At 40.4% G+C, this 25,307-nt stretch overlaps 1 protein-coding gene across 1 annotated transcript; it reads left to right on the top strand.

The window, feature by feature from the left end:
• Nucleotides 1-794: 794 nt before the first annotated feature.
• On the top strand, nucleotides 795-23,829 carry rassf3 (Ras association domain family member 3). Its single transcript, XM_028397143.1, has 6 exons — nucleotides 795-1,318; nucleotides 17,774-17,881; nucleotides 18,848-19,021; nucleotides 19,636-19,723; nucleotides 20,978-21,093; nucleotides 21,217-23,829. The coding sequence occupies exons 1-6, from the start codon at nucleotides 1,196-1,198 to the stop codon at nucleotides 21,364-21,366; spliced, it is 759 nt and encodes a 252-aa protein (XP_028252944.1). The 5' UTR covers nucleotides 795-1,195; the 3' UTR covers nucleotides 21,367-23,829.
• The last annotated feature ends 1,478 nt before the right edge of the window (nucleotides 23,830-25,307 follow it).

The following is a 25,307-nucleotide window of genomic DNA, read 5'->3' as shown; positions in this document are numbered from 1 at the left end:
TTTGTACTGTAGACTGGTTTATAAACCCAGTAAACAGTATGATGTCCTTGAACATTCCTTCCTCAGTTTACTGATGTTAAAATGTATCAACTACAGTTAAGTTTCAGAGTTTGAAATTAAAAAATATAATTTAAAAAGAAAAAAGAAGATATATGTATATATTTAACAGCATATGAATGTGAAGAACAGTTATGGTGATAAGCTAAAGACATTTTTGTATTGTGTTGCAGAGATATCTACTGATATTAGCATGCTAACCACAAATGTACAATGTACCACAATTAGGGATGCTGAAAAATTCAAAACATGTTGTGGGACAAGTGGGATTTCTAATATCACCAAGGCCTTTTGCACTGTCAAATAACCTACATCTCACCATTTTTAATAATAATATATAAAACAAATGTTTGTATGGTGGAGAAAAAAAGAAAAATGTAAGATGAGAATATGTGTATTGTATTATTATTTACTAGAAAAGGCTTTCTTTTTAATCTTAATCTTGAACGGTTTCTGTAGCTGAAAGCATGTGGAACTAGTTACATGTCAAAGTTGAAGGTGGTTCTGAAGGCTCCTCCGTAGACTCCCATATAAAATGACTAGCAGCAATCAAACTAATTATGCTATTTTGTTTTGTTCATATTTTCATCTTCAGACACTCAAACTGGCCATCAAAGCGCTGATTGGCTGTCGAGTCGTACTGGGCGTGGCAGGTTAACTGTCAGGTGCGTTGATTGGTTGTCTGACAGTTGGTGCCGTAGTGGGCGGGGCTTTACTGTAGCTGGCTGTCACTCAGACACCATACATGAAACAGTCGGCATCGGGAGCGGCGTCGTGTAAGAGGAGCGTACGTTGGGATTTTTTCTTTATCTCCTTTTAAAATTGATAGCTTTTTTTGTTTTTTAAAATTATTAGAGCGTTTGTGAAGTGAAGTCTTTCTTTAAAAAAATGGAAAAGTTTAAATGAACTCTGGCCATGCCGGTGGAGTGAAGCGAGGGCCGGGAGAGGAGGGCAGGAGGGAGACAGCTGAGCGGATTTGAAAGAGGAAATCATCCCGGACTGAGCAAACACCGAACCCCGTGGACACTGACAGACCCACGGGGGTTAGGCAGTCTGCCCTGCTTGGAGTTTTTCGTCCTAACAGTTGTTGTGTAGTTTTGGGGGGGGGGTTGATGAGGCCGAGAAGTTTTCCCCGCAAATGACGTGGAATAGCACGATGAGCAGTGGCTACAGCAGTCTGGAGGAGGACTCCGAAGAGTACTTTTTCACGGCCAGGACCTCTTTTTTCAAAAAACCTTCCGGGAAAATAACAGAGAAGAAGGTAAACACAACATAAGCTACCGTATGACTTGACTGAAAGCAGCGTGTGTTTGTAGAAAGGTTGCTGAGCGGCTCTAGTCTGGTCTCTGTCCCCCAGAGGGGGCGTCGCTCAGAACCTCACTTAGAAATCGGTCAAATCAGAACTTCTCATCCTCCTGGCAAGTGTTTAAACGAACTGTACATTTATTGACGCATGTTTTCAAATCTTGAGAGGTCATACTTGTTGTCGGCATACATGCAGTTTGAAAAAGACACAACCTTTAAACTTTAACTCGCACTTTTATAGTTGATTCACCTGTTGTGTCATGTGTGCCTCACCCAACGTGAAAGGACCTGGATTTTATATAACAAAGAAATAATAATAATAACATTTTTCTAGCTTATTCAATATGCAAAATTTATAAGAATACCTTAAATATTTCAGAGTTACATTTTAGCTCTCCTTTGAATGTATTTGAATGTAGTTGCAGCATGTTTGGAGGCAAGTTGTAGAAATGTTTGCATATTAACAAAATGTTTGTGGTGTAAACCCGAAAGCCAGTTTTGGCCTACAGTTCATTCAATATGCATGTCATGGTGCATATTATGATGTGGGTGTCTTATAGGGAACGTCTGGGTTTAAAGGGTTTTATAATCATAAAAAGGATCTTTCAGAATAAACAGCAGAATGAACAGCAGCTAATGTCAGAGACTGTGTGGAGAATTATGTCTAGACTGAGCCATGGATTCAAATTCAGCTTTAGCATGTCTGGAATCACAGAAAATTAGGTCACTCTTCAAGTCTTTGACAAAATAGTGGCCCGCTAAAGCCTTCAAGTGGTACACACACTCATAGATTCACTCTACACACAGTGACAGTCTTACAAACACTTCTGGTTTGTTCCACTCCTCACAGACTCAGCATACTGTAACAGAATCGGGTTATTCTTCTTTTCTGCCCACTTAATGTGTGTGTGTGTGTGAGAGAGAGAGACAGTAAGTGTGTGTGGGGGAGACATGGGTTACTTGCAGATTCTTCAGCTATGCATGACCCTTCACTTTTCTCATAACAGCCTCTTAACACAGGTCCTCATTCCTCATGTCAGTGTGTGTGGAGTGGATGAACAATGTGGCCCATACAGTGCCACAGAGAGGTTGTGACCTGTGGGTTTTTAAAGCTGTGGTTCCCGGACCTGAAATGGGGCGCGGGCTGCTGTTTGGTGGTTTCCCACATGCCAAGAGTAATTACAAATGGAGAGGGGACACGTGCTTTGTGGAAAATGTGTGGGAACACTGTGTAAAATTACTGGTTATGTATGGGGGGAAAAATAGAAGGTCATCGGGAAAGTCAATGTGTTTTTCACCACTGAGTTACAGATAAACTTTAAAATACTGGAACTGGGTATAGCTTAGAAAATTGAAGAATGTGGTGAGTCCTGTGAAGCTGGCAGTATGCTTCACAGGAAACTGTGTCAGCAAACACCAGTGTACCAGTGTACAGGTCTCTGCAGTTGTCCGGTGCTTTTTGTGTCTTAGCTTCCTTAAACACCATAGAAACCATCCAACAACAAATGAACACAGTAATCTGGTGAATAAGCTGTAACATAGTCTTATCTCCAGCCTTTGACTTTGCCCAGTGCCTTTGGCTGAAGGAGGAAACGTTTGTCTGTGCTTGCCCTGGATTTCTTATGCAATGCTTGTAAAATGTTTGAGATTTTTCATGCTGACCATATTTATAGTTGGACACTAATCAAGCCTTAATATGGTCCATTGTTGGGAACAATGTTATTTATGTGCTAAAATATTTTTAGCATTTTCCCCTTTGTGTTGATTTTTGTGTTTGACATCCTTCCCCTTGGCTTGAGAGCCATTGAACTGAATGGCCTATATTTTTGCATGAATTAGAAAATAAGGAAGTTAGTGTGTGAATGCAGTGTTTGGTTCTGCATCGCTCAGGATACGTACAGTGACAGTTCAAACAGCAGCAGTAGAGCCAGCCCACTGTCATTCCCCCTGACTACCAGGAGAAGAGAGTCGTTTCTCATCAGGGTACCAGCCTGCATGAGAAAGTGGAGTTTAATAAGCCTGGGTTTTTAACAGGAGGAGGAGGATTACACAAAGACTGACAGAGAAATGAGTGGACAGTAACAGCACGGCCTGAGGATTTATCTGTGGTCTGAAGCAGGTTTTATACCCAGTCCCCACCCAGTGTGTGAATAGTGTGTTTGTTGGGAAATGTCACACTGACCAGTGGGTCTGTGTGTCTCATGAAAAATCACTCAAGGGTTAATCCCACCCAGCTTCCAGGATACACACACACACACACACACACACACAGGACAGCTAAAGCAGCTCATCTTGTATTCAAATCATCCTTGCAGACTGTAGGCTTACTGTGCAATGTTTTCGTCATTTTTCTGGCTCCATGTTGAGAGCCATGTTGCTGCTTTGGTCGACTAGAATTAACCATGTTTTCAGGCTCTGGGTCTCTGTTAAGTGCTTGGAGACAATTCTACTGAACTGAATGCTACTGGATACCTGAATTTCCCCTCAGGATCAATAAAGTATCTATCTACTTTAATTACAGTAAAGTTTATTTGTGTTGCCCCTTGTTGAGATACTCCGCACTATATCATGTCTTTAGAGAGGTAGACAGATGTATTTCAAGGGTGTGTAACAGTGCTTTTTTTAGTGTGCGTCACACACCAGTGTGTTACAGAACATCTAATGTAGTTTGGCTGTGACAGTGGTTGTGTTGTGTGAATGGCTGTCAGCAGTTCCTTCAACAGTTTCAGCTGACGGTGAAAAAGTGAATATGCACTAAATCAGTAGCTGTTAAAGGCCAGACTCAGTCTGCTTTGGAGCGTTTTGCACAAAAGAATGTCTCAATGGACAGCAATAGTCCATTATTGGCATCAAATGATCTTAGTACTAACAGGTGAATTCCCACCCTGTTAATCTGCTTATGATATCAGCAGTAGCATAACATGACAGATGTAATGTTGGCTGTGTCACACAGTCATTAGAGGAACTTGAATCTTTGTTAGTCTAAAGAAGGAAGTGGTGATTCCAGTTGTTGTTGGTAAAATGAAACACAGTCTGTGTTGGTGGTGCTGTGTTTGTTCACTTCCATGCTGATAGGTTTATGGTACATTATGCAGTCCTGACCTGAGCACGCCCTGTAGCCTTCTGCTGCTCTGTTTGCAGATACGGTGTCAGTCATTTCATGTATGCCGTCAGACTAGTCTTTGTGCATCCCGATTGCTTTATCACTGTTTGCATTTACGTTTAATCTGATTTTTGTGTGTATGTGTGTATTATGTGAGTTTCTTTGGAACCCGAGCACATTTTAAAATGAAGTCATTTTTTTTTTTACAGTCGAGCTTTGACTTCCTTATCTGTCGCTGTGGGAAAAGTACCGCATGGTTTTCCCTCAAGGGCACCTGATAGACAGACTGACTGGTGTTGTACAGATCTTATCACTGCCTCTCTTTCTCTCTCACACTCACAGTTAACTGCTTTATGGCTTCGCCGCACAGCTTACAAAGTGGTCACACTTCACTTGTTTTACTAAAAGTAAAAAAAGTCTATTGTTTTACCATTTTTTAATATATGAACATTAACATAACATTTGTTATAGAACACAAGCTGAACTTTAAATATATCTGAAAACCTTTCATTTAGAAGACTTCCTTTTGGGATCTAGAACAGATTGATTGTGTGTCCGTTGTAGCCATCAGCTCAAAGTTTCTTCTACCAGGCTGTAAACACATTAGTTTCTGGTGTAAAGTTGAGCAATTTAATGTAGGAGACACTCTCAAGGCCATTCAAGGCACTGAATGTTTTTTTTGTACTACCACACAGGCTTCATTTTAACCTAGACAGTGCTAAAAAGTCCAGAATGGAGGAGGCTAATGCAGCTTGCTCTCCTCAGTCAGGAGGGAAACTGTTATAGCAATGAGGCGTAATCTTAATTAAAGCTTGCTCAGCACCAGTTATCATTCTAGGTTGATTCAAGTGTTTAACAACAACATGTTATTACTGAAATCTGCAGGATATTGGTAAAAAACCTGTAGTCAGTTCAGTCTAATGGCCTCTCTTAAGCAACCGGTGTGTAACTGATGAATTATACAATAAACACAAAGCCAAAGTTACTGATTTCCTGAGACAACATTGGCTTATTATTGTTGAAAATCCAGCTTTGTTAAATCCGGTGTTGTCTTTCCTGTCCTCATGCACATGTGGATCCAAATCCATCCCTTCTCTCATTCCACCTCTCTAGATTTCCTTCCTCTGTCTGTCCAACCTTACCCTTAACCTGTTCTCGCCTCCTCACCCCTCCATCCCCTCCTCTTCTCTTGTTCCTGCTCCATTGTAAGTCACTTCCTATCTGTTCCCATAGCTCTGTGTCCTGTTCTCACCACACCAGCAAGGCCACCCGTGTTTTATTGTGTTTTTAGCTATAGTTGCACAGCAGGTCCTGGTGTGTACTGCTGTTTCTTGTAGCTCTCGGTGTCTTTTCAGCCTCCTGTCGGTGGGGCATTTGAGGTTAGGTTTGACTCACAGTTGAGTTGGCCGCCTTTGAATCTTGCTAAAGACTATTAAGGCTGTTCCATACTCCACGAGAACAGAGAACTCGCTCCACGGGTGGTAAGAGTGAAAAAAAAAAGTTTGTTTCGGCACGGAGGTACCATGCTCCGCGAGACGTGTATGCAGAACTCCTCATACGGCCCTCCCACACACTGCACGTCACACACAAAAGGTTGACAATGCAATTGTATTGCAAATTGTGAGCACAGTCGTGGTTACCTGGCCTAACAAGCTGATAATGCTCAGGAAAGAGGGCGTACAGCATGACAATAGATACTGTAGCAGACCTCTGGTCTGTGTGAGTTTAATTCTGTGAACGTGTGGATGACTGTCTGCAATAATACCTCCCACCTCCTGGTGTTTAATGTGCGTGAGCCGCTGTAACGCGGTGATCAATACTGGGATTAGTTTTTATCGCCACCTTTTGGACAGACGCTCTCCTCTGTGTGCCGTGTTTCTCCTTCCAGGAGCTGTTTGCAGGCTGCTCATCTAAACTGTCCATCATCGCTGTGCTTCCTCCTTCTGTCTGTGTGTTCTGCACCTGAAGAAGCTCTTGCGCTTCACCACATTCATCACACCCACAATAAATTCTGACCAATCACAGCATGGTTGACGCACAGCCTTGAGAGAAAAAGTTCTGTCCGGGCCATGTGTCTGAGAGTGCTGCACAACGGGCGGTCCGAGAGAAACAATGATGTCATTTTGTGGGCGTAACGTCGTCAGGGGGAAGGGAGTTCTCGGTTCTCGTGGAGTATGGATCCAGCTTTAGTCCAGTGATGCAGATTAAACTCATGGCCCATTAAATTTTGTACTGTAAAAGACAGTCATTAGTTTTGCACATTCAATTATATTTAATGTTGTGGAATGCAGTTACATGATGCAAAAGAGTCCATCTGTAGATAAAAACAATGGAAAAACAAAGATTTCATAAGAGTCCATCTTTAGCCTGTGATTATAGCTTCCTCAGTTGCCACAGGAAGAAGCCATGGTTTGGTCATCTGGCAGATCAAACATCATGTGAGCGACGGTGTGTGTGTCTTATGTGAACTGCCGTTGTGTTTAAAGTCCTTTCAGTTAACCTTTACTGTGTTTAGACTCTCAACACTGCCATGCCAACCATAAACACTGTGGGTGGAGATTTTCCCCTTTCATGTTTGTGTGTGGTGTCAATGGAGGCTTTAAAGATAACACACAACTTGATAAACAAGTCTCTGAAAGTCGATGAAGATTGGCCGTAGGGTTGGGCAATATTGCCAAAACTTAATCACGATTAATTGTGGCATTTAGCCGATAACAATTAATTTGACGATTAATTGATGACAACTGCACTTACATGTTTTTAACTCTAAATCGCCACATTGTTCTAAAATGATACTGACAAATCATCAGTCAAGTTACCTCCTTCATTCTAACAGGTTAAGCTGGTGAGTAGTGATGAGGCACCAACCAGCCATGTTTGAAATATTTATTGATAACAGATGCACACTGCTTCAAAATAATAATGAAGCAAACATTTAAAGTAACTTTGTCCTTCAAATGTTCTTATCTTAAGGTCACAGAGCAGTGCATATCAACATTAAAATTAAACAGGACAAATAAGTTCAGAAAAGTCAAATCAGTGATTGTTTCAAGTTAAAAAAATGTGTCTGCAAATTAACCTGTGACTGGAATATGTCCCACACTAGTGCATGTTTTACTCAAACTGTAGAACAATTGTCCTTCATCCAGGTCATTTTTGTTAAAGTTTTCTTGAAGACTTTTCGCTGCTCCTCCAAGCACCTTCATCAGTCTCTGAAGGTTTGTTCTCAACTAAATAATGTGTTTAAAATGAAGTGTTATTTTTCTTTCCGCTGTTATTCATGAATGTTAGCATGTAGCTAAGTAAAGAGTCACAGAGGAAGAGGCAAATAAGGAAAATGTGAGTGGAGCTGATGTGACCAGCTTGGTCACTCCCTTAATTATGCTAAACTTTAAGCCTCAGTATAATTTAAACAGACTATATGGAGGTCTGTCAAGATTGACTTGGTTTTGCAGCCACCCTCAAGTGGCCACTTCAGGAACTGCAGGTTTTGACACTTCCTCTCTTAGTTTCACTTTTCAGCTGCTTTTTTGTGCAAGAACAAATTTATGTTGTCATCTAAAAATCCATTCACTACTCTTCAGCTCTGCTGTTAAACATCTCATCCTGTTCATGAGTGTTAGCAGACCTATAACAGCGTCGTATTTTGAAGTCTCCGTTGTGTGTCTGCAGGTTATGTAAACCTTTTTTATGAGACTCTTTCCTCTCCCCTCTCCTGCATCCCGCTTTTCCAAATGAAACATAAGTGATATTGTTTTTAACTGTGTGGCCCTCACTATCTCGTCAAACAGAACCTGTGCTTTAATGCCTGGAAACATACACGCAAGCACACACACACACACACACAGTTATAGCCCCTCCACACTGCAGTGTGCTGGGTTGTGTAATAAGATAAATCTGCCTTTGAAAGGAGCCACCTGCGTCATGGAGAACATGAGGTGTTTGTCAGGACAGTGTGGAGTAAGATCGGCAGAGATTTTGTACAGATTGTGTATATAATATATTAGTGTTTGCAATGAAACCATTAATTCTTGTTATCCACAAATGTGCATCTTCCTCATCATCCTCATTTTTTAGTCAGATTAATTGACTATAAAATAAACATTTGTTCCATCTCTAAAATAATAATTATTATTCCTTTACCCTTGCCAAACTTGCTGTATCCTGACGGTCATGGCTAATACTGCTTGTCAGCAGTGATAAATTACACAACCAGCTGCCCTAAACAGACCCTCTAATGTACAGCTCTCATCCAAACTCCCTGAACAGGTGGTCTAGAGGTTTCCAAACTCCTCCACTCCCCCCTTACCACTTCATGCTTCCCTGTAGAGAAACGGACCACCTGTAGCATCTGGGTATTTCCACAGCTTCTCATTAGAGTGAATGGAGCCTGATACCAGAGCCCACATAAGATGGCACAAAAGCAGCAGAACAATGTGTAATTATTTACATTTGCTTATATGAAAGTCAGCAGGACCTTCTTCCCTGCCTTCACTGTGTTTACACGATCAGTAATGAAGCGAGCGTCCGTCGCCACTATCCTCTGTCACGTACCACACCACAGTTAGACACTCATCTGGGAACAGTTTGAGATCTCTGGGCTGCCATTATCACCAAACCACAGCGCACTTTGAGGCGGTCTGGTGCTCGCTTTGATGTGCAAAAGAGAAAGTAGAGTCAAATGAAGATAAATTACGAGGCTGGTCTACAGAGTGTGTGTGTTGATGGGATGAAGAGAGGCCCTGGTTTGAGAGCTTGTTGTGGCTAAGTTTGGGTGGTAGGGTAGATGCTTTTGGAAAGGTTAAAGGTTAATGTGTGCACATAATGACTGAGCGATAGTTCCTTGATCTATCAGAATAAATGCTCTTTATATTGTATTAAAGAGAAGTTCCTGCAACATTTCTTCCTTTCTAAAACCTGAATGTGGCTAATGCTGACTACTGATTAATACATGCCTGTGTAACGAGTTTCAGAAACAGAAAAAACACATTTTTTGGATTAAATATCGTTGAAGATCATAATTGAGAGATAAGTGCCAGTATCAATTTGTATGTCCAGTAAAAACAATTTTGTATTTACTTTTGTACAATGTGTTGGTATTTGAGTTGGTGTTAATAAACCCACATCAGTGTTGTGCTCTGCTGCTGTACTTTGGGTTATCTACCACATCAAGGTGTTCAAAAATACTTGATGAGTAAATGATTCATGAATTAAACCGGATTGTCTTTCAGTGCAGTAAATTACATTCCTTAAATGGTACACCCCATTCATAATGTTAGGTTTAGATATAATGACAGTGTGTACACTCACAGACCTGCGTGTCAAATTACCCATCATCCTGTGTGTCATTAGTTTCATGAGACACCCAAAAATGGAGCAACACTGTACTTGGTGTTCTCACACACAGATCAAGCCTCTGTGGGTTCTTACTGTTCTAGCTAATCATTATGTAGCTGCTGTGTGTGGTGGGTTTGAACATAAGGATTTGGCTGGTTGAATATCACTCGGTTTGATGTTAGAGCTTGTGTGTGTGTGTGTGTGTGTGTGTGTGTGTGTGTGTGTGTGTGAGAGGTGGTGAGGCTTTTTTTTTTTAAGGGAATTTCCACAGTAAAGGGCTGGTCTGACTAGAGAGTGGCATTCTCACACTCATCACTGTACACTGCACAAGCAGCACATCTCACAGGTATTGTTTCCCTTGTTTCCTTTATCAGGGTCCATCCAGACACACCTTCCTTTCACATCCTCTTTGTGTTCATTGTAGTATGGCAATAGCTGGTAGAACCCTGATACTACATTGTGTAATTTAAGACTACTTTTCTCAAGAGCTATGAATACCCTCAGACTATATGTTTAAATATCTATTGGAACAAGCTGTGTACCCAGGAGTTGTGTAATTTCATTACGTTATCATCATTACAGGAAAATACACGAAGGTTTTTCAGGACAGGATGAAACTTATGCAATTTTTATAACAATAAAAATGTGCCATAAATCAAATATGCCTAGCTTGCAGCCACAATTTTCCAGCACTAGGCTAATGCTTTATTTTGTGTTTCTGTGCCAAATGTTGCCCTGTGATGGACTGGTGACCTGTTCAGAGTGTACCCCGCCTCTCACCTGTAGATAGCTGCGATAGGCTCCACCCTGTGACCCTGCACTGCAGGACAAAGCGGTTCAGATGATGAATGGATGGATGGATGTTTGTAGTGTTTCTACCGCACACCCTTTCAGCTGTTGGACCCAACTGATGTCTGTGTGTTTGGAAGTTATTAAAGATATGGAATTATTATATTTACTGTATCTGGTCACTTGTAATAAATTTTGTGAAACATTTCTTTCCAATGTTGTAGACTATGGTGAAGGCTCTGTGTAGATGCAGCGCAGCAACATAAATTAAACTTAAACAGTCTGTTGGACTTCTCGTGACAGTAAGACGTACCTCACTGCTCGTTGGGAATTTGCACTGTGGCCAGTTTTGCCCTGTCCTATTGCTTGATGTTGTTTGAGCAGTTTGCTTGCTGTGTTGTTGAAAATAAGTCTTTATATAACATAATTTGTGTTGTTCACTTTGATTACTCTGCCCGCTGCAACTTAAGTGGCTATACATGGTGCATATGTGGTAAAATTAGCTACAGCTGCATCTTTAGTTTGATGTTACGCAGCATGTAATGTTAGCATGATATTTCATGTTAGCCTGTAGTGACGATTTTACACTGAATCAACAAAAAGAAACAGTTGTGGCCAATTCTAGAGCTGTGTCGCTGCTCAGGCTAAAAATATAACTTCAACAGAAACATACTCAAACCACACTTAGTGGTGATGGGAATGTAGCACGTCAACTGCCCACCGTGGGAATGGGAGAGCTTTTGTCTCTGTTGTAACATCAGTTACTAATAAAGTTGTCAGTTATGACTAATGGCAAGTGGCTTGTTGTTGTGTAGCTTCATGTGTGAGTCAGTGGAGAGTTGCCTGCAGTGAACCTTTCTTTCATTACCGCTCGCTGTTGCTGTGGTGGGTTTTTTTTGGTTTGTTTTCATTGGTTATGTTTATTTAAATTATGTTTGTGGTTCAAGCCTCTCATTAAATAACTTGACAAGGCTTCTTTGGACATGAAAGTTGATGATGTAGGACTTTTGGTTCAGGGTTCAGTGTAGGTTTTCAACAAACATTAATCATAGTATGTGGTAAATTACCCTGTAACCTTTAAGGTTTTTCTTTGGAAAAATCAAATTTTCTCCTGAGTGAAAAATGAAAGATTAATCAGTACTATTACTCTTTCAAAAATATAAGTGATCATTCATTTCCCCACTGTCTCCCAGGTCAGAAGAACCATGTGTTTCATAATCATAGCCCACACATGCTTACTCAAATACACTCTCACACACCTCTTTAGGTCTGTTGCTCAATCCTTCATGTGTTAACCAATGTCATAGACCTTGTTTTTGTGATAGCAATCCACTGCTAACTCGCAAACACTAACAGCATTTATGTTTGCTTGGCCTGGATGAGCTAATGAAAGCCATTTTTCAGGCTAATGAGAGCAGTTCTCAGCAGGTAGTTAACAGTTTGGATGGCAGCTACAGTGTGGGATGATGATCAAATGGTTGGATAGCAACAGAATTTTGTTTTTAAGGTTTTACTCTGCACCAAAGCAACCAAAACAGCATGACCACAACAGCAGCTGAGCACAGAAAGAGGCTGCTGGAGAACTCTGGGATTAGTAAAGAATAACGTCTAATATGTTAAAGTGTAAAAACATTATTCATCTTATTGCTTTTCTCATACTTCCTCACAAATTTCTTTCTTCCTCATCTCTTTCTTGTAATCCTGCCTCTTCCTCTTTGCTTCCCTCTGCCTTCTCATTGTCGTTAAATCTCTGGGAGGTGCCTTCCACACAGACACATTGCGGTCCCCCTCACAGACTCCTGCTTGGAATCGAACCATAACATCCATGTTTCCATGTTTTAGTTGCTGAACCACAGTGTGTTACAGTGGTCCATTTTCATTGTGTTGAATCAAAACGTTTGTCTCTGTGTGGTCCAGCTAGTTTCACTTCTCAGTTTGCAAAGACAGTGGCATCATTTTTTTTCTTCTAAAAACATTGCACCATTTAAGGTTGATTCAGAGAATTGCGTCATTTTATTGCACTATAGTGGCTAAGGTTCACTTGCTCAAATTAATTCCCTCTGGTTTTGTGAAAGTAGTCAGTAAAACTTTAAAAGCATACAAAATGCACGTTGTTAGCCTCAAGGCTATGTACACCAGCCATGTATAAATGATGAACACTAACACTGTCAGTGGTTATAAAAACTGACGATTACAGAGATTAAATAGCACAAACTGTAGTTAGCGATGCATATGAAAGATAAAGAGGCTTTAAAGAGGACATATCTTACATTTGTGTTTTTATCTGACCATGGAGCTGGAGAAAGGTCAGTAAATTATGCAAAGAGATGCCAGACATCGACCTGGGCACATTTTAACAACTATGCTCTGTGTACGTGAGTGTCCATTAGCCCCAGAATGTCCATGTAAGAAGAAGGCTTTGTCTTTCTGTCTGTTAGCTGAGGAATGTTGATTACAGAGGAAAGGTGTGAGGACTCTAACAGTACATTTATGTGAGTGTTGTATATGCGTGCCCATTAGTGCAGGAATGCCCAGAGGAAAGGTGTGGCCACCTCGACTTCCCCCCGCGGACTCAACAGGAAGGAACAGTGAGAGGGAGGTGTGGAGGGGAAAAGAAGAGAAAAATTCATATCAAAAGCACTTTGATCCAGAGTTTATGAAGGGGGCTTTGAAAAGGATGCGGAAAATATTCGTTTTTGGTTTCACATTACTTTGCAGGTCAGAAAAACGTTTCCAGAAATTTATATAGACTTACAGTTAAATAATTTTTATTCATAATTAATAATTTTAATTTTATGCATAAATATTGATTTAAGTGATTAAGCTATCACTTGATTGACAGAAACTGGTCTGCAGCTATCGTGATAATAGCTTTTTGGGACAAATACTCATCAAATAATGATGATGATGATGGGACTTTCTCAGAGGCCACTTTAGATTTTGATTAAACATTTTCTACTATTTAATAGATTTAAGTGACCAAACCTTGATAGATTGGAGAAAATATGTGTCAGATTAGTGGGTTATCACTATGAAACCTTTTGTTCACCCTGTGACCCTGCACTGCAGGATGAAGCAGGTTAATGGATCGAAGTTTTTGTTCACACTGAGTTGAGAAAAATATGTAATATTTGACTGGCACAGGACTTCCCCACTATAAAATCCCTCGTTAATCTTTAGTAAATGAAATGGCCGTCCACTGGTCACATGCTTAGGTAAACACAGGGACAGAAATACCATTCAAAATGTCTTCTGCTGCCCTTTTAAACTGTAGGTTAGATCCAGAGCTAAATGACTGTGTTTAGTCTGCCTGTAGCACCCATAACACGCAGTGCACTGCTGAAGGGTGTATTTGTCCCAGCTAAGCGTGATTTATCTGCACACACACTGACACACACTGACACAGTGATGTCATGTATTTACAGACAGAGGATGCAGACGAGCGTGACAGTGCTAAACAAAGCCAGGAATGCTGCAGGTGTGTGTGATAAAAGTCATGCTGCCCTCTCAGACTAAACCATCGAGGTTATTTTTGAAACACTCTCACAGAGATGAAGCTTGATACGTTTCTTTTCCTCCGCCTTCGTCTCATCATTTTTGAACCTCCTTTCTCTTCTGCTTTGTTTTCTGTTTTCTGGTAACTCAGATGTTAAAGCAAACTTCTGCTTTCTTAAACGTTCCTCTGCAGCAAGAATAGACAAAATCAGAAAGTCAGCTCTCACACTTGGAAAATACTTTTAATTCAATTATTCTAGAGTTGAGAGAGGAGCTGTTGTAACAGGGTGGACTCGTGATAAGCAGAATTGTTGTGGCTAATTGAATCAAGCAATATTGTGTTGTTTTAGTTCAGTTCAATGGACTAAGTGGTGGAGTGCAAATGGAGCTGACTTGTATCATTTACCTGACCTGCAGTTTAATACCAACTAAAAATGTAATGCAGTCAAGTTAAAGTTTAAATGTTGAAGTTTAGAGGACTTTGCATTCTTCTTTGAGTTGTTGTGGTTATTATACCCAAGCTGCTGTTTGTTCTGACTGTTCAGCCCGGTGTTGATCTTCAGACTTCAGTGGGAGTTATGCTCTGTGCTCCGTACGCTGTGCTCTTAAATAGGACCATGATCTCATTGTGTTGTAGCTCGGCTGTGCTCTGCTTCTCCTGTTTGTTTGGATTTGGTCCCTCTCACCCTCCCAGTTCCTTTTAACCGTCTCAGTCCCGGCTAACGAGTCTTTTGGAGTGTGAACACGTTCAGAAATACATTTATCAGGATAGTCCTCAGAATGAAGTTTTGACTGTTTGAGGACAGCTGATGTTGGTCAACATGTTTAGCTGCTGACCTCACACACGATGCACAGTCTCAGTCACACTGTACAGCCCCCCTGAGGGAATAGCTTATCATCTTTTGTCATGTCCCCCTCTCTGTTTTCTCATCCTCCTCCTCATGTGGACAGATAATCTCCTTACCTGTCAATTCCTGCTAATAAGCTTTGACTCATCTGACCTGGCAGCTGCTTAAAGTAAAGATTGATTGTGGGGAAAAAAACATGGTCACTATAGAAGTTTAACAGAAGTAGTTTAATATAAAATGTGTTAGGAGTGAGTAAACCTGAGATTGGAGCTGTCTTGACTTTGTGTGTGTGTGTGTGTGTGATCAGTCTTATCTGTGTGTGCCCTCATTTTAATCCTAGTCATCCTGAGTCAGTGTCTGTGTCTGACAGACAGACAGGTCACCATCACTGAGGTGTTGAGAAGTGACATGAGAAGCTAAAGCTGCTGCAAATACAAATCCTACCCACTCGTATGTTTTGCATTCTCATCGTGGACTTCATAGCTTTCAGACTTTCAGGACTTGTTGTGCTATCAGGGGACCGTGCAGCAGAATTAGGCCTAAGCTGGAGGAAGAGGCAGTAGCAGTCAGTGAGGAGAGCCGTACACACAAACAGCTGTGATCTTTGGGCCACACATGTTACAACTTGCAACCAAGAAAATGGACAAATAGAATAAATGTAGCCATCAAATGTTTGTGTTCTGTCATATAACCACTAATTGACAAAGCAGCTGCTCATTTCAGCTCTTAATTCAACTATAAGTGCATCATCTTCACACTTTTAGGTTCTCCTCTTATGTGTGACCGCTCGGTTCACATTTTCTTTGGATCTAATCTGAGTATGTGATAGAAGGCATGAAGTGAAGCTCTCAGATTCAGTTTACATAATTCACTCAGACTCAGACATTCCTGATCTTTTTCAGAGCTATAAACCTTTCAGTGGACACAATACAATGACCTGTGTGTGTGTAGTGCTGCTTGCACATGGTGTATTGGCACCTTGTCTTTCCCTCAAGCACTGTGTGTGTTATCCTTATAAGGGTGTGTGTCTTCGAAGCTTTCCTGGATTCTGTATGTGTGTGTGTGTGTGGTTTTTAATAGATGCAGAGGAGAGCTGCACAATGCCCATGTAAGCACACACTACACTAGGGAATTAAAGTCAGTCTGAGGAGTCTGCGTAGTAGATCACACACTGTACACAGACAGACAGAAGATTGAAGACAACAGGGTTGCGTTTTAACACGTTGCGTTTTTAAGAGGCGAACGACATGGAAGGTGACTTCACTAAATATCTGTGTGATCATAACTGCTTTTTGAATATGAAACTGGCAAATTTTCAGTGGCTCAGGTTGTAGTTACATCGAGCACCTGAAGGCAGATTTGTTTTGCAGCAAGATGATGACACAAACATGAAAAAAATGAACTATTTGACAAACTAAAACATAGTTAAGGTGCTCAAGGATCCATTAATTAGGACATTAAGAGGGAGAAATATCAGTACTTTAATAGTAATTTAAAAAAATATTTTTCCCTACCAGAGATTCAATTCTTTTGACACATATTCAGGTTTTAAACTAATCATAATTGTGAGACCTGCCATTTTGATACAAGTATATGAGTCCCTTTTCTTCCTAAACATTGAGTGGTGACTGCTGGAAAACATTTTAAGTGTCTCTGAGGTTAGCGGGCTGGACATGTAGCGTATTTGTTTCTTGTGACCTAAATTATAGTTTGATGTGCTCTGGTAATTCTAAAAAGAGTTGAGACGAGGTCATCAGCTCACATGTGAGTGAGTGTGTTTCACATTGGTGGTGAGGCACATGTGCAGATGTTCGGCTGTCATCTTTATCTTGACCTTCTTCTATCAGCTGACCTTCTCCACCCTCCAGCCCGCCCCACCTTCTACAGTTATTTATACACGACCACAGTGATGACTGCTGACTCTTCAGTCCACACATGCCTCTTTGTGTGGCTGGCATACATGCCACCACACATCACATCCAGGCCCACGTGGCGACCAGTCCTGTTAAGTGAAGACATTTTGTTTTCATTGTAAAGGTGTGCTCTGACTTTTTTTAAATTTAAAACAAGCAGTAAGTCTCTCTGCGTGGGACTGGCTGACTAAAACAGACTTTTTGTTTTTGTCGGAGTTATGGCCTGACCCTCCAGCAGTCAGTCTTTTTCACGCTTATTGTCCAAGCCTGAGAACATTTTGAGCTCTCTCTCTCTCTCTCTCTCTCTCACACACACACGCTGATGAAAGATATATTTTCTAATAAAAGCATTCATCATGGTTATTATCTCCTCCCTCCTGGTGATCATGTGAGTGGGCTGCTCCACATGGAAAACACTACAACACACAAGTGCTGTGTCATAATTTATAACAACACATATGCAAAAAGCCGTGTTATCCTGCTTCCTGACTGCTGTAACGTCTTGGTATGGTTTTTATCCGAAAGGCAAAGTTTTGGCTTCTCCTGAGAAAGGTTCGGTTTTATTCATTCTAGATCAAAGACGCAGTAAACGGAGGGTTTCCTTTGTTTATGTTGTGGACAGTCCACTTTGGATTCTGCTTGTTGTTTGTTAGCATGCTGCTCAGTGTTATTTCCATCCTCTGATTTTGTTCTTTGTGATTTCTACATCCACAAAAAGACTTGACAGACTGGCAGTTAGCAGTAAATATATTTATCCTGTATTAAAGCAGCAGAACGGAACGACAGTCTTAAAGTTATGACTAAAAATTAACTTTGCCGTTCACACTTTAACTCTGTCATGCTGCTATTGTCCAAACAGAGAATGTACTGTTTCAAACACATTTGCTGACTTGTGTTTCTCTTTATTCCGTCTCTTTATTTATAAGGATGTGGAGAAGGAGCGGGAGCTGCGGACAGAGTTCAGCCGGGATGAGATAAGGCTGAAGATCGAGCAGTACAACTTGCAGACCAAAGACCACCTAAAAATGACCCTGGTGAGCTCACACAGACACACGAACGTTACAAACGTAAAATCCAGGCAGAAGCTTTGCAGAATCTTCACACTCAAGGTGTTTCAGCATTGACTTTGCTACCCCGTGGCTCCCAGCATTCCTCAGCAGTCACATCAGAGTGATGTGATGTGGTTCCTGCTATTGTTCTCCCACACACTGTTTTCCTTGGCAGCACCAAAGCTGTCTCAAGTTATATGTTCACTGTAAATCAGAGGGAAGAAGAATTCAAAAGAAATTAACTATTATAGGTGGCGCAGTTAACAATAGTGGATAGCAGGTATATTTTTTTAAGGAGACATGCTCAGCAAGAGCAAATTATGTAATTTTTTCAAGGTGTTTCCCATACAGGGACAGTTATGAGGCACCTAGGAAATAACATTTGCTCTACATTTTGATCATCCCAGGTGAAGCGTTGCATTCAATTATTAACAGGTTAATTTGTAATTGTCTTAAAAAACATCCTCAGGTTTAGCAGAGAATATTTGGCATTTCTGCAGTTTATCACTCAATCTATTTTCGTCTAACTGAACAACATTCCTTCCTGCAGACGTTAGATCTGATAGCATCATTATGTGCTATGCTTTTTATTCTTTGTCTGTCGTCCGCACCTAATTCTTTATCTTCTGTATCGTTGCAAGTAGTCACCCCACCTAGTTCGTGTTTCTTTTTTTTTTTGACATCTGTTTGAGCTGGTGTGTTGTGGTGTCTAGTTTATGACCTTCACACACATAAACCGGCACACACAGTCCTCCAGGCCCCATATGGAGTAATGAGATTAAGATGCTCGTCCTCCGTCTGGGACCATCTGTCCTGCTCGGCACACTGGTCTAATTGGGTGAACTGGTGGAAAGATCATGCAGCCACTGTACTGCAAACTTCAGCTAGTTTTAAATGCAAGATGCTGTAGACTCACCTGGACATGAACCTGTGTCCCCCTCACCTCTGCAGGGCTCCACTGGTGTGTACACTGGCTTCATCAAAGTCCAGATGGACCTTAGGAGGCCAGTGACGGTGCGCGGGGGTCAAAAGGCAGCAGGAGGAACCATGATGGGAGAGGCCTTCTATCTGCCCCGAGGAGTTATCAACACCCTGCACGTCAGCTCCACTAACACAGTCAGAGAGGTGACTGACACACACACACACTGAATTAGGATCTGATGACATACTGAAAAAAAATATTAAAGCTGGATTGTATTTCATCTTTGTTCAGCCTCAGTTCATCAGTGTACCACAGACTATACTGTTACCAATTGTTAAAATGCACTGCACTGAATTCTTACTCTGTATTTTACTGTTGGTAACCATAGCAACACTGATAAAATATTCGCTAGTCATACAAATACATATCAGAGATCATACTCTTAATGCTTGGCAATGTGTTTAAATATCAAAAACAATGCTCTGTACTGATAAAATGTTAAAGTGTGTTATATCCTGTTTGTTTTGGTACTTTCATAACAAATTAACAAAGATAGTTGTCAGTTAAATCTCCTAAAAACATTTGATCTGTGTGTTTTCCTCGATAACATCTCAAGATTTTCTTCGGGATTAATAAAGTTTTATCGTATCTTATCTTATTTTATCTTAAGTTCAGCCATAATCAATCAAAGACATCCTGCATCAGCTTCATTCAGGACACACAGTAAAACTACATATTAGTGTCTGTTAGAAGTCAGTAGACTCATGCGGTTAGAATCACTGTCACTGTACTGAGTGTCTTACTGTTGTGTGTTCAGGTGATCGTCGCCCTGCTGAACAAGTTCACCGTCGCAGACAACCCGGCTAAATACGCCCTGTACAAACGCTGCCGGCGGGAAGAGCAGGGTAAGACTGCAGCCTCTTTCTGTGTGTGTGTGTGTGTATGATAGAGACAGTGAATGCGACAGGATGGAGACAGTGTTTCATGCCACTCATGCTCCAGATCAGATGCTTTGGCACTGACACAGTGTGTGGAGGCCTCACCCTCATGCTGGATGCCACAGGGCTCTCCCCACTATAACAGCTTACTGTTACTCATCTTACTCACTTACTCATGAATACACACACACACATATAAATACAACACAGACACACTGTGGATCAACAGCTGCTGTTGCATGTTGCTGGGTGTTATCTTTCAGTCTGTTTAGCCGGTGGCCTCATATGCAAGTTTAAACAGTAAAACAAGACTTAGAACTGCATGTTTGAAGTGTGTGTCACTTCACCCCAAACCTTTATAGAGATTTGGGGTGTTCTCCCCCCTTTGAAACCTCCTGGTTTGGTTTATGCTCATTACTGTAGAGTGAAACTCTAATAAAAGACGGTCTAGACAGACGTCTGACGACAGATGTATGCAGACTTTTAATAAACTCATGTGGCTGTTCGTGAGGAGGAAAAAAATGTGTCTGAAAATGCAGAAACGTCTCTGACCTTCATTTTCAGGATGAGACTCTAAGGCTCCAGTGGAGGTCGATGAGGGCGATAGGATGACAGCCTGAAAGAAAAGAAGTGAATTAAATTAGAACCACTGCTGCTTTGCATCACTTTTGGCTCATAGAAAACAGTTGGTTAAGCTAACTTGTTGGCTCACCATGTAGTAAAAACTGTCCTGTGCAGATAACTGATCCATCCAAGCTCTCAGAGCTGAGACAGCTGCTACATAGCAAAACCTCATAATGTTACAAAGCCCCAGCCTTACTCATAGCTAATAGATATCATTTATCTTATGTTAGCTTTGTAGCATCGCTTTCATTGTCAGACAATGCAATTTGAATATAAATTATATATATATATTATATATTCATCCATTGGTACAAAATAATTTAGTTCACAAAGATCAATGTGTGAAGCAAAGAATCACAATTGCAGCTTATTTGTGTCACAGATTTTTGAGGTTTCTCCTCAGATGTGAATACTCTGCAGAGTCTCTTACTCGCCGTCTGTTTTTGTAAATTGCTGGTCGTTAATGTGTTGCCACTCTTTCATCATCTGCCATCTCTGTTTATGTATATACACACACACACATACACACATATATGTGGTTTGGGCACACATACTGTACAGACTAAATAAATATATCTGCATGTTTGTGTGTTGCAGTGTATGTGTGTAAGTTGGCAGATGGCGAGCAGCCGCTGTTTCTTCGTCTGCTGGCCGGACCCGACCTCGACACGCTCAGCTTTGTTCTGAGAGAGCAACAGACCGGAGAAGTCATGGTAACAAACTTTCATCTACTTTGAAGTCGTCAGTGCCACTTTGTTCTGTTTTTTTACCCATGGATGAAAAATGTTAAATGTGCTTTATAAAAATAATGTTTCCTTCTGTGGTTGTCCCTTCAGTGGGACGCCTTCTCCATCCCTGAGCTGCGTAACTTCCTGCGGATCCTCGACAAGGAGGAAGAGGAGCAGAAGGAGGCAGTAATTAGACGCTACAACAACTACCGGCAGAGACTGCAGGAGGCGCTGAGGGAGGTCAGAGGGCATTCCTAGAAGGATTTAACCTCGAGGAAACAGGACTACTGCCCCCCAGAGGGGTGGAGGAGGAGCTTGTTTTTACTCTTCTCAGAGGAGGAGACTTGTTGATGGAGGAGGGGATGTGAACACAGAACAAGAAGATAGGATCCGGTGTTTGGAAGAAGGGATGATAAAAGAAAACTGAGAGGCAGGAAGCGAAGGACAGTTAAAGGATGGATGGACTAAATGTGGCTGCTGGAGTTTGTGTCACTCTGGATTCATGAGTTCAAAGTGCTGCCTGCTGCACTCCGTCTGCCTGAACACACCAAAGATTCATTCACCTGTGCCATATTCATCCTCTCTGCTCTCCACCTATCCCTCTCCTCCTCCTCTTCTTACTCTTCCTCCTGCCTCATAATTGATGCAGTTTTGATTAGTCTGCCCACTTTTTGTCCTTCAAACTTGTGAAAGACTCATGGCCATATATCAAGTTTGTTTTATTTAATTTGTTTTACAGGTCTGTACATATTTTTTCTTTATTTATATGGGTGAAGCTTTTTCATTTGTCTTTCTTTTAAACAAAGTCTTATCTGGCTGTTGACACAGAGAATAGTTTATCCAGATTAGTTGTAAAGTTGTAAATACACAGACAGTAAGAGCATCTGACAGCAATATAGATGTGTGATAGATTATTGATGCATTAGCCAGAAAGAAGCAGCTTTTGTAGATTGTATGGAGTCTCAACTGTGCCAAAAAAGTAGGTTTATTTTTTTAATCCAGTTCATTATTATTATATCAAAATCAACATAATTTTTATAAATACAAATACATTTATTAGAATGATTTTTTATGTTTGCACAAACAAGACCTTTATTTTTATTTATTTTCTTTTAATCCAACAGTAAAATAGTTTGTCTTGAAATATTTATACATTTATTTCAGATTTCAGTATATTTTTACTTATGCAATATAGAAAATTAATTTAAAATTTTGTTTTCAAAGTTTTATATACATTCTAGTTTTTTCTTTTAGGGCATAGTATTTAGTCCCCTGTTTTTTGGCACATTTTAGACTCCATACAGGCCGGCCTGATGTTGTAGAAGAGGGTACAGAGAAATAAACTTGACTTTCAGGTTACAGCACGTGAGCACGGGAAGTGGTTTAGGTCTGTTTGCAGTCTGTGAAAAGCAACTGATCGTCATGCAGAGTGAGGATGATGAGGAAGATGATGAACTGGTGGGATTTAAAGCCTTTGTTTGTGCTTTGAAACCACCAGCAGAGTTTGATGAAGCATGAACGGACACCGACTGATGTGATTAGAATAGACGTGACCCTCTGATCTGTGACCTGGTGTGGAGGGACTGGAGGGGCGGAGTGGCGTCCTTTTGTTGGTTTCTGGAAGTCGAGCGAGCGGTTTAGAGGAAGTAGAAGAGCAACACTAAATGTAGAAAGAAAGAAAGAAAAAAAACATGAGATGGAATGTGTCGTTGTGCCAGGGAAGCAGGTATGTGGGAGATAATGCAGCGTGACCCTGGCCTGGAGGATGATGGGATTTTCCTCCAAGCAGAAGTCACTGTGAACGGCCTGTTCACTTTTTGTATTAGTGAAATCTCCCATAATCCACAGCTGATAGACAAGCAGGGCTGTAAGTGCTGCAGAGGAAAAATGGATGCATTGTCTTGTTCTCCTGTCTGTCAGCAGGCATTCATTTGAAACACATGTTGTTTCTCTGCTCTTATCTTAAGTGCAGGCTTGACCTTCTTGTTTTTATTTTTGTGGAGGGTGAAATAATGGAAATAAAACAGAGTAGAGTGAGACAGAAAGGACTGTAGTGCTGAGGTACAAAGAGACGAGAGATAAACATTAGCAAGTGCAAGAAAAGGGGAACAGGTTTAAACATTTGTATGCAGTAGTTGGTAAAGAAAGGCTCTTTAAGGTGTGTAGCTGCCTTAGATATAAATATATACAAACCCTCCTTAGCCGTGTTTAAGACTAAAGAGCCTGAGTTTAGTGTAGAAACTGAGTTCCCTTTGCTTTTGTTGAGACAATCATTTGGAAAACAAATCTGATCCTGCAGGGACTGAATGATGTCAAACTGAGGGTACTGCAGTGCAGCGTCGCCATCTAGTGGTCAAAATACTGCAACTGTTCTCTCATCTCTGTGTCAAATGTGTATAGATTTTCTCATAGATTTATTTTGATTAATAACCAAAGATCATTTTTGTCGTGTTGCCTGGAGCAAAAGAAGATTAGAGGCCTCTTCCTATCAGAGGGAAAAACTTACAGTAAATAGAGTTTTATTTTAAGGGGTTAAAACCCGACTGTATTCTACTATCAAACACTGGGTTAAATCTATGGAGGCAAAAAAGGCCATATTAATTCAAATGTGACTTTTAATATGTGACTCTATTAAGTCTTATAAAAAAAAAACACTGGGTTATTCCAGATAGTGGACTAGCTTATTAAAATGTAGAGTTTAGGGTTGTGTTACATCAAGTTGCATCATGGGACATGTAGTTTCCAGTCATTTTGGATCATGTCTTGGTATTGCAAATTTAGAATGTAGAGTATACGAAAAATCTGCAAAATCGAATCAACTGGTTAAATCAAACAACAAAATTCTAAATGAAATTGAAAAAGATTTAAATGATCTTGGCCCTTTGTTGCCTCCATACGTATATATTTTAAAAGCGATGCAAAAGTCTGCATGGAAACAGTTAATGAATCTTAAAGCCATGTTGTTGTTGTTGTTTGCGTATCTTATAAACAACGTTAGCTGTTTAAACACATTATACCAGGCTAGTTGCATCAAAATATTTTTATTTTTTGGGCACTTTAACTTTGAATTCAGGGAAGACGGGTTTTTGAGTTTGATTATTTTTTTTCTTTTGTTCTGCTTAATCTGCACCACCATCACACATCTAATACACTATAATCCTATTTGTTAAGCTCCATTCGTAATGATGTTGTGTTTTTTTCAGATGGAAGTTAAGTGTGAGATGTTTTAAGCTGATTTTTATTTTTGGTCTCAGTGAGCTTCCGTATACTTGTTGCTCAGAGTTAGCTGTGAAATGTTTCTCATGTGTTTATTTGTGGTTAGTTACACACTTCTGGGCTGTTCAGCATTACTGTTCATCACTGAGTCCAGCTTGTTAATCAATTTATTTTGAAAAGCTCTTGGGCCAGTAGTGTTAATGTATGAGGAGTTGATATGATACCTGGTGTGTATTCAGAGCTCTTATTTAAAAATTGTTTAATTGATAAATAGAGTTTGATAGCATAGCAATTTTTCATCATTAAACTCTCAGAAATGCTGTTTCACTTAGTATTTTAACTGAATATGTTCAGTCCAGTGTTGTGTGTCTCTTGTGTAACCATCCACACACTGTGATGTTGATGCCAAAGATGTGTGTGTAGCTTTTCCTCCACTCAGCGCGTCGCTGTGTTTTACCGAGTGATGCTGAGAAGCTCTGAGGCTCGTCATGGTTCATCTCACACATGTTGATTTCTCTTTAAACAGAAATACTGAAAAACACAGTCACCTGCAAACTTACATTGAAAAAGCTAAGAACAGGTTTTTGTTTCATCAATATTAGAGTTAGAAGCCATATTTATCATTAATTTTTGTTCTCAGTCAGAAATGTTCTGATCTCTGGCCACAGCAGTGCCTTTTTGAAGTTTGACAGCTGCAGACTAAAGGTTTCATCTGGACTGTTAATTGAAGCTGATTTATTTTTGTAGGTATCTTCTGTTTTTTTTTCCTTTTGAATCATTACCAAACGTGGCCTTTCCTCATGTAAGGTTGGCTTTATCTAATAAAGATGGAAATTTAAAAAAAGGAAAAAGTGTTTTGTTTGATAATTCTTTGTTTCCTTTTTAATATGTCCTAATTCTGATTACACATCAGGGTTTTTAATGAAGACCATGTCGTATATACTATAATTTGCTGCTTCTTGGTTTTATGTTTTAATGAACTT

The sequence above is a fragment of the Parambassis ranga genome, chromosome 2, assembly GCF_900634625.1.
Source record: "Parambassis ranga chromosome 2, fParRan2.1, whole genome shotgun sequence".
NCBI lineage: Eukaryota > Metazoa > Chordata > Actinopteri > Ambassidae > Parambassis > Parambassis ranga.
This window is presented reverse-complemented; position numbering and strand designations above follow the sequence as displayed.

Excerpts from the sequence above, each read along its gene's own strand:
- rassf3 (XM_028397143.1), top strand. The coding sequence starts at position 1,196 with ATGACGTGGAATAGCACGATGAGCAGTGGCTACAGCAGTCTGGAGGAG. Across the intron at positions 1,319-17,773 it reads GGAAAATAACAGAGAAGAAG|GATGTGGAGAAGGAGCGGGA; the intron begins GTAAACACAACA and ends TTTATTTATAAG. Across the intron at positions 19,022-19,635 it reads CCACTAACACAGTCAGAGAG|GTGATCGTCGCCCTGCTGAA; the intron begins GTGACTGACACA and ends TTGTGTGTTCAG.